Genomic DNA, 18,060 nt, shown 5'->3' with positions numbered 1-18,060 from the left:
ATTAAGTAAAAAAAAAAACGCAGTAAAGAGCCCTCTGAACTTGTCGTTTCGGTTTCCACGCCGCCGGCACCGCCGCCGATTTTACCCAGCGTGCGCTGGCGACGCCGCCGCCGCCGACTCAAAACGAGCCCCACGCCGCCGCTAGTCGAAACCGTCTCGGCGCACACCTCTAGGGGTCCGGTGGACAGCCGTGAGCTGATCAGTGGGAGCGGGGCCACAGAACACCTATCCCCGGGGCTGCGTAGAAGTGCAAGAAACACCGCCTACTTATTTCAAGCCGCACTTCATCTAGCTGCGCTTAAATTGGCTTCATCAAATTTATCCGATGATTTATTTTTGAAAACGGGCCCCTTGATTCATTCTCATTCTTTCAGTATCGGGCCCCTTGATTCATTCTCATTCTTTCAGTTGCGTAATATAAAACTGTACAGTTTGTCATAGGTTCGTGTCAGCTTATAGAATAACGTTGTCGACAATGTTCGTTTATGTGTGCCGCGTGCGAGCAGCTCGTGCACCGCATGGCTCAGCTAAAGCATTGACTTTAAGAATTGCATCCAAAACTTGGTGTGCTTCAAGTCTGATGCACTAATTTTAACACTAAAATTATGATATTTTTAAAACGTTTATTTTATATTTACCGCTTTTGAAAATTTTAACAAATAGTTTATTTATAAGTAAACTAAAAACAATATGCCGTGTATGACGTCTTTAAAAATACTATTTTTTATACATTTGTTTCTACAAAAAAGTTGTTATGAGATTATAAAGAGCAATGTGTAAATTAGCACAACCACGCGGTAAAAATAACCTACAACTTACAGCGCAGTGAACAGTTAGAATAAGTAAGTTGCATGTTGGCAACCAGTGTCGATGGTTTTTGTTTTGTCATGGTTTTGTTTTCATTATGTTGTTAAACATGGCCGCGGTCAGCTCACATGTGGGCCGGCGTGACTGAGGCTGCCGAACTAATAAGTTGAGTGACTGAATAATCATCCATCCAGATGGGCAAGGCGAAAACGAAGAAACTTACATCCCGACGCAATAATCCTACTGGAATAGCGTCGGCTCGTGAAATGTTAGAAGAGGCAGTACTCCAGGAGGCAAATGTCAATGGTTCTGTTGACGAACTGTGCGACATGGTAAGTGATCTCGCACGTGGTACCTTTGAACGCATTAATGTCACGCATTCACTATTAGTTTTCCGGCCAATCTTCAGTGGTTGCGTGACCGTCAGCCTGCTCTTCAAAGAGTTATTGTGTGTGATTTTAATGTCAACTTCATGCGCGAAATGTTGATCGATGACGTTGAGCGAATCACTAAATTAACAGATGTAGGAACGAAACAAAAACAATATACTAAATACCAGACTGACGTACTGGCAGAGTGAAATAATAGGCAAAGTACAGTGTCGATAATGAGTAGAAGCAATGAAAAAACAGCATCCGAAAAAGATGGTGTAGATAAACTTACTGAAATAAAACAAAAAGAAATAGTGGAAACAAACACAGTCACGAGCCATTGGGATGAAACGAAAGGAACGACTGCCCCAAAGAACACACTATCGCCTATCGAGCAGGGTTCCTCTTCGGGTAACTTTTTTTCGCCACATTTGTAGAAGTGTGCCAAGCAATGCTTGTCGCAGGGGGTGGTCCAAATGTGCAACCCTTGCCCATGGGCGAGTTGTGTGCCCACTAGATACTTATGACCTAAATCCTTTCTTGTGATTGGTGTACCTTGCAACATGGCTCTTGCGAACAGTCGGTTACGACTTCAAGAGACCTACTGCCCATCACAAACTCTTGCTCGCTCACTGGGCAGGTTTTTTTTATGTTAATCTTTGCTCCAAGCCTTGTCTCCGACTTTGCCGTTGCCAATACCTAGTAATGTGACTTGTTCAGCAATGTTGGAGACTTACAGCGTCATGCTCAAGCCACTGACCTTGCATTACTATTTATTGCAAGCTACAATGGATGTTTCATCACTCGTTGCCACTAAGTATTGGCTTTCTTTTCATTGCATACATTGTGAAGCCGCTTATTTTTATATGCACACTATACTTTTCCTTAGCTGGCATTCCTAAACATAACTAAAAAAATTACGGGGGACCCTACACATAGTGGGAAATAATTCAGTGTAAAGCAGTCATTCAGTAGAGTTGACTGATGTGAAAACTGAGTAATTGTGTGCATGTCGTGGGCTTTCCAGTCACATGCACTGCACTGGCATGTAAAGCTAAGAGACTTTGCTGCACGTCTTTCAGCACTTGTTTTTTTACCTTAAAATCCACTACTGTAAAAACGATATGTCTTTCTCTTCATCATGGTGAAAAAAAGAACAGAGATATTAGACACAGGACAAAGTTCTGTGTTCTTTGATGGTGTCTGTTCTTTTTAGTGCTTTACCATCATGAACGTTTACCAACACGCCTAGCTGGCAATCAATCTAAATGTGTTTCGCTTGCTTAATCCTCACGAAGGGTCATCTATTAAACTTTTCAATGTATTTTCTCTGTCCTGGATTCACATAGACTATGTTGCTGTGACACATACCGCATACCATGGGCCAAGGTATGCATGTGTGCACTGCATCTGACTCTGGGAAAGCGTCTCATGATGTATCAGGCAGGGATGTAATGTTATTCATATAATAAGCTCACTCATGTTCACCATTCACTCTTGTCCCCCTATGCTAATTTTGGTATATACCTAGTCAAAGAGGTGACACAAGATCAGCCAGACGTAGGTGGCCAGGTATATATATATATATATATATATATATATATATATATATATATATATATATATATATATATATATATATATATATATATAAATTCCACCTTCGTCCCACCCTACAAAAGTGCGCGTACAGCAAAGCTGTAGACAAGCACCACTTTCACAAGTGATGTTAGATAAGCAACACCACAATTGCTAATGTATTACATTTAGTTATTGTTGTTTTCAAAAAATTGCTCTCTTTTGTGTGGGCACTGTAATACAGTTAAAACTTAATCTTACAGAACCCAATTTTACGAAGTTCCCGATCCTACGAAGAAATTACCATATCTTGGCAATTACCCAGAGGGTTCAATACAGCCATCAAACCAAAATAATGGACTGATTTGGCTACCAAACCTGATTTTTGCAAATTTTCTCTGAAGTAACGGAGTAAAGAAAATGTTGATTTTCTTCCAATTCAAATCGGGTATAATTTGTCTGCTAGTGTGCATTCTAACACTATTATGTTAAAACATCTAAGTGCCATAGTTATGGCCCTATCTTTGCTTTGATGAGGCTGCACACTATGCCACTGCACGGAACAGTGATCTTAGGAGCCAGCAGCATTGTTACGTCTCGATGGCGCCAGAGGCAGCCCTGGTTGCTTTGGTTACTTCAGGTTTATGCGATGGCTAGCGCTAATAATTGCCTCTAATCTTTCTTTCTCAGCTTTCTCACACAGTTGCTACACATATTCTCCGCGTCATTGCAATTTGGATAAACAATTGTGATTTCTGATGGCCATCTGCCTGGCCTGCATTGCCCAAGCCGGCCTTGGCAGAAGCAGGGTGTTGTGTGGCTTCATGTATGTGAGTCTGGAGATAGGACAGAATGCTCTGGTACTCGACTGCACAGATGCCATAGCATCCACCATTCCTCTTCAGCCTCTCTCCTAAATAAAGCAGTGGCAATAAAATGTTCTCCGCCGCGGTGGTCTAGCGGCTAAGGTACTCGGCTGCTGACCCGCAGGTCGTGGGATCGAATCCCAGCTGCAGCATCTGCATTTTCGATGGAGGCGAAAATGCTGTAGGCCTGTGTGCTCAAATTTGGGCGCACATTAAAGAACCCCAGATCGTCTAAATATCCGGAGCCCTCCGCTACGGCATCTCTCATAATCATATGGTAGTTTTGGGACATTAAAGGGGCCCTGAAACACTTTTTCAAGTAACCATGAAATGAATTCATCGAAAAAGCTTATTGCCTCACAAACTCAACGCCGCAAAAATTTTAAGAATCCGTCCAGTGCGAGTGTAGTTACAAAGATTTGCCGCATTCTGCAATTGCATTCTCTCGCCTCAACGAAAGCACTGGAAGCTAAGCAGGGAGGGATGGCAGGGGCAAAGAAAATACGTCCCCCTTGCCTCGTGACCTTCAGCACCTTTTCTTTTTTTTTTTCTTCGTATGTCCGGCTTTTTCAATTTGATTGCATGTGCATGCGTGGACAAGCCGTGGCCTCCTGCGGCGATCTCTGTAACGACCGAGCGAGCTTTGTTCAAATCAGCTAATGGCTTATAGATGGGCTTTCTATGAGTGATTTTTGAGCATCTTTCGTCATTTGTCGAGAGAAAGAGAAGCAATATTTAGCTGACTTTGATCATTTATTGTGAATTCCAGGCCGCATGCTGGGCTATAATATTTGACTCGCCTGTTGTCGGGAGCCTCTACTACCAGTCGGGAGCCTCTACTACCGATTGGCAGCGTTTTCTGACCATGCTCGAAAAATGTTGTGGGGCCCCCTTAAACCCCACATATAATTGAAACAATGGAATCTTGTGCGTCGTTGTGATATCAAAAATCATCAAAGTTTGTGGTGTCATCGTGATGTTGTTATTAGTGTTGTACCTCGATGTCATCACATCGCATGAATGCCAGAGGCAGTGCAGCACTAGGTGGGGTGCACAAAGCATTATTTGTTAATGTTCATAGCCAAAAATGGCATCACATCAATTTTTTTTTTTTTTTTTTGTGCAGTGCATAGGTACTGGAATCCTGCCAGCGTATTTTGTCATTCATGTGTGTATTTCTTTCTAGCTCCAAAGTAGTAAAGCAGAGGAACGAGAATGTGCGGCAAACATTATGGCCAATACTGCAAAAAACCCTGCCACCTGTGAGTCGCTTTTGAAAGCATCTGTTATACGTACAGCAGCACCACTTCTGCTTGACAAGAGCGTTTGTGTGCGACACACCATTGCTGGAGCGCTTCGGTGAGTGGCCTGCCATTTTTCCACGGACAATGTGCAGTTCTTTTCTAAAGAAAACTGCTATGCGAAATGCCTGGAGATCGCATCTAACAAATAATCATCTGAGATGACATCTGCATATGTCGGCAAACTCGTTCATAAGTCTACTCACTTAGACTCACAAACGGGAGGGATTTGGATCCCCTCCCACGCCTAGCCGTGCGTGGCTGAGCCGTGTCCGAGGAAAGGGGATCCTGGGGATTAAGCCGACGCTGGGTGCTTGGACCTTTAAGGCCCCCCGCCAGAGGCAACACACCCCTTTGGCCCCGGCTTCACGTAGACGGCACCCCTGGGCTGACCCACCCAGGGGAAATCAGCAGTCGCCTTTTCCTATCTCTCTCGCTACATCTTCGTCTTCATCTTTCACTTTTTATCTGTCCTGTCATCTTCTCTTTTCTGTTTATTCCGAATTTGTCCCTGTGTGGATACCCTGTGTGGAATTTAACCCTGTGTAGCTACCTGACCTAGGGTAAGCCATATTTGGTTATAGTAGTGGTGCACTACTGGCATTGTGCAGACTTTACATTATCTGCCACGTCCCAATTTTGGGCTCCGTGTTGGGTTGTAGGCACCATTACCGAACGAACTGCTTTTTTCTATGGGATCACGATACCCCTTCTTCACTGATCGCCTCCTGAAAAGGTGACGCACCGATGCCAATGCACAACCTTTTTTGAAAGTAGACCTGTTCCCCAAGTACCACGCCATTCACTGGGAGAACTCGGACAAAAAAGCCCGGAACATTTCCCCATTTCTTGTATCCAGATGCCTCACTGAAACCATCGGATGTGGCTATATAAGGCCACCAAGATGGCCAGTGGGGATCTTATAGTAGAAGTTAAAGACAAGACACGGTGTCAGAAACTAGCAGAACCAGTAGCATTTGTAAACAAGCCTGTAAAACCATCTCTCCTCACGGAACCATGAACACCGTCAAAGGCGTTGTGTCAGACGACGACCTAATAGACCTAACGGATGATGAATTTTTGGCTGGCTGGAAGGATGAAAATGTCGTACATGTGCAGCGTATCGTAATCGGGAGAGACAACAAAGAAATATGGACGAAGAACATAGTCGTGACCTTTGGGTGCTCCACTCTTCCAGACTAAATAGTGAGCAGTTACTTGAAACTACCTGTGATACCCTACATACCAAACCCGCAGCAGTGTTTTAAATGCCAAAGATTTGGCCATGCTTCCCAGACATGCCGAGGACAGCTAAGCTGTGCGAATTAAGGTACCACGGGACACTCCGCGGATGATCGCTGCAATGCCGAGGTACACTGCACCAACTGCGGTGGTGGCCATCCAGCATATTCTAGGACCTGCAGTGCATGGGAAAAAAAATCATAACCGTCAAAGTGAAACAAAACATCACTTTCTGCGAAGCAAGGCAGCTCGTGTCTCCGTATTATGCTAGCAAAACATCGTTCACCAAAGTGGTGCAGTGGGAAGTGGCACCACAACGGCTTCAGGTGGCCGGGTCAGCTACGTCCAGCATACTGGAACCACCACCTCCTGCCCCCACGGTAGCAGCAGCCACCGCTGCTCTTCCTTCTGTCGATGCAGCCACACCAGCCGCCACTGCATGCCCGGGCAGCAGCCAGGGTGGTGCAGCAGCCGAAGAGGTCCACTCAACCTCTGGCCCGGTGGGGCCGAAGGCTTCGTCTGCCCTGACGAAGCCAACCTCATGTAAGCACTGCTCAATGAAGCGACTGTCCGTCGCATCCGCAGATGCGACGGACACTTCCTGTCCAATGGTGCAAACTGCGCCAAAGGAGTGGTGATAGTCCCTTTACCACTCAAAAAAAGACAAAACATTGATTACAGGGCCTCGCAAAGGCTCTGTAAAATAAGTCACTTTTTCCTTTCAGACATCAGTCACGTTTCATACACACAGCACTACATTACCCTCAATATGGAAACATAAATTATGCAATGGAATGTCAGAGGACTGCTGAGAAACCTCGATGATGTCCAAGAACTCTTACACAAACATGCACCAAAAGTGCTTTGTGTACACGAAACACACTTAAAGGCCAAGAACACCAACTTTCTGCGTCAATATGTTATATTTAGAAAAGACAGAGATGATGCTGTGGTGCCATACGGCGGCATAGCCATTATTGTTAATCGAGGAATAGCATGTACACGACTACCACTACAAACAACCCTTGAGGCAGGGGTTATTCGAGCAGTTCTCATGAACAAACCCATCACCATCTTACATACCTCCACATTACAGTCTTGGCAAGCATGAATTCCAGTCCTTTATAAACGAACTACCAGAACCTTATCTGATCCTTGGGGACCTGAATGCACATAGCAGTCTATGGGAAGATTCTCGCTGCGATGCACGAGGTCGCCTTATTGAACAGTTCCTTTTTTGTTTCGGTGCCTGCCTATTGAATAAGAAAGAGCCAACATACTTTAATCTCGCCAACAAAGCCTACTCATTCATAGATCTAAGTATTACGTCCCTATCGCTTCTACCCCTACCTCATTGAAATGTAATCAATAATCCCTTCGGAAGTGACCATTTTCCCGTAGCTTTAAGCACACCATATCAAATCAATGTCCTCCACAGTCCCCAAAAGACTCACAGATAAAGGAGATTGGGAACAGTTTCATAAGATTACTCACTTACGTTGGACCGACATATCATGCTTAAGCTTAAAAGAAGCTGTAGAGTACTTTACAGCCTTTCTGACTGACACTGCAACCTAATTCATTTCGCAAACATCTGGACTTACCGGCAAAGGACATGTTCCATGGTGGAACAATGAATGCCGAAACGCTCCCAGAAAGCAAAATAAAGCATGGAAGGTGTTTAGGGACTCTCCCACTGTGTAGAACCTTACAAATTTCAAAAGCAGAAAGTCCCAAGACAGGAGGACACGGCGACAGGCGAGAAGGGAAAGTTGGCAGAAGTTCTTGTGTAGTATAAACTCGTATACGGACGAAGCCAAAGTCTGGTACAAGTTCAAAAAAAGTCAGCGGATCTGAAGCGTATTCACTTCCTTTAGTAAATGCAATAGGTGACACCTTAGAAGACCAGGCAAACTTCCTTGGTGCACACTTCGAGCTCATTTCTAGCTCAGCACACTACTCCACAACATTCCAGTTGCACAAAACAATAAGACAAAAAATAAAACGGAAAAGTGCGAAATACGAGGCTTATAATGGACCTTTCCACTTAGCTGAATTACACGCATTGCTAAACACTTGTAACAAATCTTCTCCAGGATCCGATCGTGTGGTATATGAAATGTTGAGGAATCTGCCTTCAGAAACAAAAAAAAAAAAAACTCTCCTTGCCCCATACCATTCCATTTGGTTTTCTGGTGAAATCCCTGCTTCTTGGAAAGAGGCGATCGTTATTACAATCCTGAAACAGGGAAAGGAACCATCTTCTGCTTCCAGTTATAGACCAATAGCTCTGACTATTTGCCTTTGCAAACTCTTTGAAAAGATGATTAACCGTAGACTAGTACACTTTCTCGAATCAAACAGGTTGCTCGACCCACATCAGTGTGGTTTTTGAGAAGGTCGATCCAAAGCTGACCATCTCATACGCATAGAGACAAGCACCCGTGACGCTTTTGTACTCAGGCAGTTTTTTCTATTTGTCTTCCTTGACATGGAAAAAGCTTTTGGTACGACATGGCGGTTTGACATACTGAAGGACCTCTTGGAAATGGGTGTGCATGGGAAAATGTTAAGTATAATAGAAAGCTATTTGTGGAACAGAACATTCTACGTTCGTGTCGGTTTAAATGCCCCGTCACATCTATTTGTCCAGGAGACTGAAGTGCCACAGGGTGGTGTCCTAAGTTCTACACTTTTTATAATAAAAATGAACTCCTTGTGTATGTGTATCCCACGCAATATCTTCTATTGAATCTATGTTGATGATGTACAAATTGGTTTTACATCCTGCAATCTCGCAATATGCGAACGGCAAGTTCAGCTTGCGCCTAATAAAGTGTCAAAGTGGGCCGATGAAAATGGTTTCAGCCTCAATCCACTTAAGGGCACTTGGGTACTTTTTTCTAGGAAAAGAGGACTGTACCCCGATCCAAATATATATTTACAGGACCATCCGCTGCCTGTAAAAACAGAGCACAAGCTTTTAGGCGTAATTCTAGACACGACATTATCTTTTGTACAACGCATAAAATACCTCAAAGACAAGTGCCTAAAATATGAATATTTTGGAGGTTTTATCATGTACATCATGGGAAGTGATCAAAAATGCCTTATGAACCTCTACAAGAGTCTCGTACTCACGCGCCTAGACTATGAAGCCATAGTTTATGAATCTGCCTCACCGAGCCAACTGAAGATGCTGGACCCCATCCACCATCTTGGCATTCGCCTTTCCACGGGTGCCTTTCAAACAAGTCCTGTAGGAAGCTTTTATGCCAAATCTAATGAGTGGTCCCTTCACTTGCAGAGGTGCTACGCTTCCTTCACATATTTTCTAAAAGCCAACACAAACAATGAACATCCCACATACGGTGCTGTGAATGATTTATCCAATTCGCAACTGTTCTAGAACCGGCCTTCTTTGATTTGAGAGTTCCATATTGAGCATATGAGAGCATGGTTTCTGGCAGAATTTATCCACTCTAACCCAATTAATAGAAACAGTCGATGACTTCATGCGTGCCTTAAATAATAGTGTTTACATTGACGCAATATGTCTCGACCTTTCCTAAGCCTTTGACAAGGTTCCTCACAGGGAGTTAATAAGTTAGCACACCTAGGCATACCTAAGTGCATACCTGACAGGCAGAACACAATATGTAGAAATAAATGGCTTCGAATCTGAGTCATTAAGCGTTACCTCAGGGGTACCGCAAGGTTCAGTTTTAGGACCGATATTATTCTTAACTTACATAAATGATAAATGACATTTCATGCGGCATAGATAGAAGTACTACAGTGCGACTTTTTGCAGACAACTGCCGTATAAGAGTGAATTCAGATACTGTAGACTACCGTGTTCAACATAGTTACTCTTATCTGCTAAAACAGCCTTTCTTCACCAAATGCGGTTACGTTTACTCGCGTTTGAAGCTTATTGCTGCTTTTGCGTTCTGATTTCTAAATTTCTCAACTTATCAGCGCATTCTCGAAAAACTCTGATTTGTACCACGAATATTGTCGCTAAAAACAAAATAATGCAACATGTTTTTCTATATTACTGTATGATGGCCTTCGGTTGTCTATTTACGAGATTTTAAGAAAAATTGAAGATGGGTTTTTTTTATTATTCAAATTTGAGGCAATATATAGAACTTTGAGGCAATATATAAAAATTTACATTTGCCTTATGGCAGCAATAGTTTATGTACCTAGTGAACACACTATATCTTTAAAATGTGTCAAGCTTGAAAACGCTGCTTGCATTACTTTTGGAGAAAAAAAATTGGGAATACGTAACTTATTTTAAGCTGTCGCAAAATCAGACATTTTTAAAAGCTATTTTCTTAAGGTCTACAAACTTTGAATGAATTTGAATAATGAATTTATTATTCATTAGACATGCATTTCAGGTAAAAAATTATCTTCCTTGAAACAAAAATATTTGTCTTTTTATAGCATCTGCAATTTTCTAAAATGACAGGTGATGAAATTGGTGCCTCCGTGTTGGTGAAGTTTGATATTTTTTTCCTCGTAAGTTATGCCGTTAATCATAAAACGAAGTTGACTTTCGGGCTACCTGGTGAGAGGTGGACGAAATATGAAATACTCAATGAAATCTAAAATATCAACTTTTGGACCCGTGTCGATCTCTCGTGGAATCACCCACAGATAAAGAGGGATACACACATGCATAGAAAAAGAGGGATACAACATGTGTTGTAAACATCATGTAGCATCACCTTTGGAATGAAACAAAACGGTTTGTGAAAGACTGAAAAAAAAAAAAACTGGAAAAAGTAAAAATGGAGAACTGAAAAACATTATCTAATATGAGAGATGTCCCAGTACCTGTAATAATACAAGAGCTTTTGTGTATCTATAGATATCTGTGATGACTGCGCTTTTCTAATGCAATGAAATTAGCCATAGTGTTTTGGGAACAATTTTATGGCAAACAATTCCTATTTGCGGTGTTGCCCTGCAACATTCAAAAATCGTTGGCAAATATTTCAATGTTTTGTAAAACGCTTGAATTTCTACCTTCAGGCTTTGTGGAACTTTGTGTAATTTCAAAGCAAATTTTATGGTATTTTGAATTTAATTTCAGCTGCACAGTATCTCTAGGGCCCTTGATGTTCAAGAATTCGTGCTAGTGCGTTAGGGCATCTGTTAGCCTTCACTAATTTTTTTCTGACTTTTTTTTCCTTTAGGAACATAAGTGCCATTAGCCACGAAGCATGTCACGCACTCATCGATTTCGATGTGATGACACCATTAGTAGGCCTCCTAAAACAGGTAAATACATTTAACTTCATTTTAATTTTATTTCTTGCCTTGGTGGGAGTGGTACTTTTGCAAACACTGTGTTCCTGATTGGCAATCTTGTATGATCTGTAAACTAATGTGTAGATTTTCTTTTGGATGGAGTGTAGTATTGCAATAACTTACTTTTATAGAAGTGTTTAATTTATGATATTATGTATATAATATTGCCACGTTCCATTTCCCAAGTTTTTGTTATCGTCCCAAAACACCACACGATTCTCAGCGCAAACCGCGCCTGCAGTTTTCGAGAAGGTTTCGGGCTGTAGTAGATCATTTCGATAAGACCACGCCCACTGTGCGAACGGTACAGATTGTTCTGGAACCTACGCCACCGCCAGCGATAACGCTAGAACATTCGACGGCAAGAGTATAAATGCCGACGCGCTTCGCCACTTGTCAGTTGTTGAACGAAGGCCGACGCTCCGTTTGCCGCTATCAGTCCGAGACTGCTATCTGTGCAAGACTGCTGCTGTAATCGGACTTTCCGTTTACTGGGCACAGGTTCGCCCAAATAAACAGTTAAATCCCAACACGAGGTCTCCTGTCTTCGGCCACGTCACGACCCCGTGACATCTGGTGGAGGTGCTGCTTCGTTCATGTACCGGACGCCCCCGTCAAGCCGTGAACCCAGCCCACGTCGCGGAGAAGACACCGACACCAACCAAGAGCAGCGAACAAGCCGCCGACAGCAAGGTCTCCTACCGGAGTACGGGCTTCTACAAGACAAGGCGCGGAAGGCCAAGGCCATGACCTCTACTGCAGCGACTATGACAACCGGAGCGTCCCAGCCCGCGATCGTCATTCATCAACCCAGGGAACCACCAACGTTTCATGGGTCATCGTTTGAAAACCCGGAAACCTGGCTAGAAACATACTACCGTGTGGCCGCCCTCAACCACTGGGACAACAAAGAAAAGCTCCGTCGTGTGTACTTCTACCTGGAAGACACCGCAAGGACCCGGCTAGAGAATCGGGAGTCCACGCTACGAACGTGGGATGTCTTCTGCGGCGCATTTCTGCAAACATTCACGAGCGTCGCTCGCAAAGAGAGGGCCGGCGCTCTAATAGAGACCCGGGTTCAGCTACCAAATGAAAAGGTTGGAACAGAGGAGATGACCCGCCTATTTCGTCACGCTGACCCAGACATGCCTGAGGAGAAGAAAGTTCGTTTCCTCATGCGAGGGGTCAAACAGGAGCTCTTCGCGGGACTAATGAGAAATCCACCCAACACCGTCCAAGAATTTGTATCCGAGGCGACCACCATCGAAAAAACCCTGGACATGCGCACTAGACAGTATAATCGTCGCCTGACTCCAGAATGCGCTGCTGCTCAAGCCAGTGACTCCGACAACCTGCGTGAAACGATCCGAGCGATCGTGCGGGAAGAGCTGCGCAAACTGTTGCCTTCGGCGCAACCTCAAGTGGATTCGATCGCCGACATTGTGCGAGAAGAAGTTCGGCAATCGCTTCGAATTCCCCAAACACCGCTGCCCGAGCCAGAAACTATGAGCTACGCCGCTGCAGTGCGCCACAATGCTCCTCCCCGTCCACGCCGAAACGCCGCCCCGTCGCACTTCCGTCGCCAGACACCACCGCCGCCACCACCCCCACCGACGACCTACCGTTCGCCAGCGGGCCAGCGCAGTGTGCCGAGGAAAACCGACGTTTGGTGCACCCCTGACCACCGCCCACTGTGCTACCACTGCGGCGAGGCCGGGCACACTTACCGCCGTTGCCAGTACCAACAGATGGCACTGCGTGGCTTCGCCGTCGATGCACCACGTCCGCAGCCAGGGGAACGGCCACGTGACATCGCCGACTACCTGACAGGAACTCAATGGACACCACGAAGTCCTTCCCGTTCGCCGTCGCCCAGCCGCCGTATGTCACCGCGCCCCCGGCAGTACTCTGGCCCAACGCGGGGCCAATCTCCTAGCCCGTATCCGGGAAACTAAGGGCAGCAACCGGTGGAGGTGCGATTGCTGTGCAACGAACTACCGAAGATCCTCCGACGACGACGACGCCGCGACGGAGCTTTCCGAAAACAACGCCAACCAGGCAAAGCCCTGACGGCGAAAGCTCACTTACCGAAGGTGGCCGGACGACGCAACATGGAAGCAGCGGAACAAGCCGACGCAGCCGTGACCCGACGCCACGCCCTAACTGTAATGCGAGACGGCGAATTAGCGACCTCGATGTTTTTATCGACGGCCACAGTGTGACTGCTCTCGTCGATACTGGAGCCGACTATTCTGTCATCAGTGGGTCGTTCGCCGCGAAGTTAAAGAAAGTTAGGACAGCTTGGAAAGGCCCTGAAATCCGCACAGCCGGAGGTCATCTCGTAACGCCTGCAGGAATCTGCACAGCGAGAGTCACCATTAACAGCCGTATTTATCCTACAGACTTCGTAGTCCTACAGCGTTGCTCGAGAGATGTCATCCTTGGCATGGACTTCTTATGCCTCCATGGTGCTGTCATCAACCTAAAAACAAGGTCGATAACGTTATCCACAGAAGAAGCACTACCGCCGCGCACGCCGTCAGGACACCATGCCTTGAATGTGCTGGAAGAACAAGTCACCATTCCGCCTCGCTCAAGCGTCATTATTTCAGTCGGCACTCCTAAATCACCTGACTTGGAAGGCGTCGTTGAAGGCAGTCAGCATCTGTTGGTCACCCGAAATATTTGCGTCGCAAGAGGAATAGCAGAGCTGCGGGGAGGCAAAGCAACGGTTATGCTCACGAGTTTCAGCAATGAGTACAAACATGTGAACAAAGGAACAACGGTCGCATACATCGAAGAAATTGTCGAAGCCACCAGTGCTTTCGCCCTCGCCGATTCTGCGGAACCTGCTCAGAGGAACCAAGCCCCTTCCATAGCTTTCGACGTCAATCCCAGACTTCCGAACGATAAGCAAGAACAGCTCAAGGCCCTGCTCCTGCAATACGAAGATTGCTTTTCGTCGTCATCGAAAATTCGGCAGACCCCAATCACGAAACATCGCATCATAACCGAAGAAAATGCCAGACCACTCCGTCAGAGTCCGTACAGAGTTTCGACGCGAGAACGTGAGGCCATGAAGAGACAAGTTGATGAAATGCTGCGGGATGACATTATCCAGCCGTCCAAGAGCCCATGGGCATCCCCCGTGGTGTTAGTGAAGAAAAAGGATGGGACCCTACGTTTCTGCGTCGATTATCGCCGCCTGAACAAAATCACAAGAAAGGACGTGTATCCTCTCCCACGAATAGACGACGCACTTGATCGGCTCCATAACGCCAAGTACTTTTCGTCAATGGACCTCAAGACTGGCTATTGGCAAATCGAAGTCGACGAAAGAGACCGAGAGAAGACGGCGTTTATAACACCGGACGGCCTAAGTTTAAGGTGATGCCCTTCGGCCTTTGCTCAGCGCCTGCAACTTTTCAACGCGTTATGGATACAGTACTGGCAGGATTGAAGTGGCAGACTTGCCTTGTGTACTTGGACGACGTCGTAGTGTTTTCCTCGAGTTTCGACGAGCATCTTCAGCGCCTTGAAGCTGTACTTCAAGCCATCAAGACGTCCGGACTCACACTGAACCCAGAAAAGTGCAGATTTGCGTATGAGGAGCTCTTGTTTCTGGGGCACGTTATCAGCAAGTCTGGAGTTCGTCCTGATCCACGGAAAACAGCCGCCATCGCCGACTTCCCGCCGCCCACTGACAACAAAGCCGTACGCCGATTTCTGGGCCTGTGCGCCTATTATAGGCAGTTCGTGAAAAACTTCGCCCGCATCGCCGATCCTCTCACTAACCTTACCAAGGCGGACGTGGAGTTCAAGTGGGAAACGCCACAAGAACACGTTTTCCAGGAGCTTAAACATCGCCTCCAGACGCCTCCGTTACTTGCCCATTTCGACGAATTCGCCGAGACAGAAATACATACTGACGCAAGCAGCGTAGGTCTTGGCGCCGTTCTTGTGCAGAGGGCTGACGGACTTGAAAGGGCTATTAGTTACGCCAGCCGCAGAAGCAAATAATTCCACAACAGAAAAGGAGTGCCTCGCCATCATTTGGGCTACGTCGAAATTTCGCCCCTACCTCTACGGCAGGCCCTTCAAAGTTGTGAGCGACCACCACGCCTTGTGTTGGCTAGCCACCTTGAAGGACCCTTCAGGTCGCCTCGCACGATGGAGCCTGAGACTTCAAGAATATGACATTACTGTCATTTACAAGTCCGGAAAAAAACACTCCGACGCCGACTGTCTCTCTCGTGCGCCTGTCGACCAACCGCTACCCGACGACCCGGAGATGACGACTACTTCTTGGGAACGATAACTACAGACGACTTCGCTGAACGACAGCGGGCTGACCCGGAACTTAAGACCCTAATAGAATACCTCGAAGGCAGGACCGCTGAAGTCCCGAAGGTATTCAAGCGCGCACTTGCGTCGTTCTTCCTATGAAACGATCTTCTACAAAAGAAAAACTTTTCACCGCTTCGAGCTAAGTACCTCCTTGTGGTGCCTTCAGCTCTGCGATCAGAACTCCTGCAGACCCTGCACGACGATTCGACGGCAGGGCACCTCGGTGTTTCTCGCACGCTCGCGAGGATACAAGAAAGGTACTTCTGGCCACGTCTTACCACCGATGTCACTCGTTATGTGAGGACATGCCGGGACTGTCAGCGACGCAAGACACCGCCGACAAGGCCAGCGGGACTTCTGCAGCCAATTGATCCACCTTGCCGACCTTTCCAGCAGATTGGTATGGACCTACTAATCCGTTCCCGACGTCGGCTTTCGGAAACAAGTGGATCGTGGTAGTTACCCACTACCTCACCCGCTACGCCGAGACAAAAGCCCTGCCAAAAGGCAGTGCATCCGAGGTAGCTAAGTTCTTCGTCGAAAATATCGTCCTACGTCACGGCGTCCCGGAGGTCCTTATCACCGACAGAGGAACGGCATTCACTGCCGACTTAACTCAAGCGATCTTGGCATACAGCCAAACAAACCACCGCCGGACGACAGCGTACCACCCACAGACCAACGGCCTCACCGAGCGGCTTAACAAGACGATCGCCGACATGCTGTTAATGTACGTCGATGTCGAACACAATACGTGGGACGCCATTCTTCCGTATGTGACCTTTGCATACAACACAGCGGTGCAGGAGACGACGCAGATATCTCCATACAAATTGGTCTACGGAAGGAGCCCGGCAACGACGCTCGATGCCATGTTACCCAACGTCACCGACGAAGAAAGCCTCGATGTGAGCGAGTACCTTCAACGTGCCGAAGAAGCCCGACAACTTGCGCGTCTCCGTATCAAGAATCAACAGATGACAGACAGCCACCGTTACAACCTTCGACGACGCTTCGTGGAATACCAGCCCGGTGAACGTGTTTAAACGGGTGTGGACGCCGATACGCCGACGTGGGCTAAGTGAAAAGCTTCTGCGACGCTACTTCGGATCGTACAGGGTGGTTCGACGTCTCGGCCCACTTGATTACGACGTTGTCCCCGACGGCATCACGAACTCTCAACGACGCCGATCGCGACCTGAAGTCGTGCATGTCGCGCGCCTCAAGCCGTTTCATGCGCGTTAACAAACTGAAACAGTGTTTTTTAGTATTATTGTTTCATCGTAATTTATTCATTGTACTTTCTTGCATTAATATTGTACCTTCATCTTTAGTTGAAGCATCGGGACGATGCCTTTTTTCAGAGGGGGGCAATGCCACGTTCCATTTCCCAAGTTTTTGTTATCGTCCCAAAACACCACACGATTCTCAGCGCAAACCGCGCCTGCAGTTTTCGAGAAGGTTCCGGGCTGTAGTAGATCATTTCGATAAGACCACGCCCACTGTGCGAACGGTACAGATTGTTCTGGAACCTACGCCACCGCCAGCGATAACGCTAGAACATTCGACGGCAAGAGTATGAATGCCGACGCGCTTCGCCGCTTGTCAGTTGTTGAACGAAGGCCGACGCTCCGTTCGCCGCTATCAGTCCGAGACTGCTATCTGTGCAAGACTGCTGCTGTAATCGCACTTTCCGTTTACTGGGCACAGGTTCGCCCAAATAAACAGTTAAATCCCAACACGAACTCTCCTGTCATCGACCACGTCACGACTCCGTGACAATATTTATAATTAGTTTGAGGGTAGTGAAATAATAAATTGCTTTGTCTAAATCGAGACAGCAAATAGACAGGCTACATCTATGGGGGGGGGATGTTTATTCAACAGTGGGTGACTATTTTGCATGATTGTCTGTGTTCAAGAACCTGGCAATCTGTGCAACAAATATGCATCAGAATCGCTTACATGAGTCACCATTTGAGTCGATCTCTGTATTTAGACAGTGATAAGTGTTGTCAGCTTTAGTAGTTGAAATGCCAGTCCCAGTGCATTGTATAAACCCCCAAGAAATATTACCGAAAGACCCCAAATACACATTAAAATTTTCTTTAGGAATGATTACGTGTACATTTTTACCAAAATAATCAAACATATGGCTTAGTAATCAAGGAGATATTTACCGATAGGATGATGAAACAAATAATGTTTGAATCCACTCAA

At 46.2% G+C, this 18,060-nt stretch overlaps 1 protein-coding gene across 2 annotated transcripts in view; it reads left to right on the top strand.

Annotated features, from left to right (window-relative positions):
- Nucleotides 1-899: 899 nt before the first annotated feature.
- Nucleotides 900-18,060, top strand: part of LOC119176181 (HEAT repeat-containing protein 3) — a 90,249-nt gene continuing 73,088 nt past the window's right edge. The window contains exons 1-3 of one of the 2 annotated variants that reach the window (XM_037427342.2): nucleotides 900-1,139; nucleotides 4,809-4,981; nucleotides 11,379-11,463. In XM_037427342.2, coding sequence (XP_037283239.2) covers nucleotides 1,002-1,139; nucleotides 4,809-4,981; nucleotides 11,379-11,463 — 396 coding nt within the window. In that variant the 5' untranslated portion in view covers nucleotides 900-1,001. The remainder of the gene's footprint in view (nucleotides 1,140-4,808; nucleotides 4,982-11,378; nucleotides 11,464-18,060) is intronic. The other variant, XM_075877244.1, reaches the window with a different exon arrangement.

Source organism: Rhipicephalus microplus, chromosome X, assembly GCF_043290135.1.
Source record: "Rhipicephalus microplus isolate Deutch F79 chromosome X, USDA_Rmic, whole genome shotgun sequence".
NCBI classification, from domain to species: domain Eukaryota; kingdom Metazoa; phylum Arthropoda; class Arachnida; order Ixodida; family Ixodidae; genus Rhipicephalus; species Rhipicephalus microplus.
This window is presented reverse-complemented; position numbering and strand designations above follow the sequence as displayed.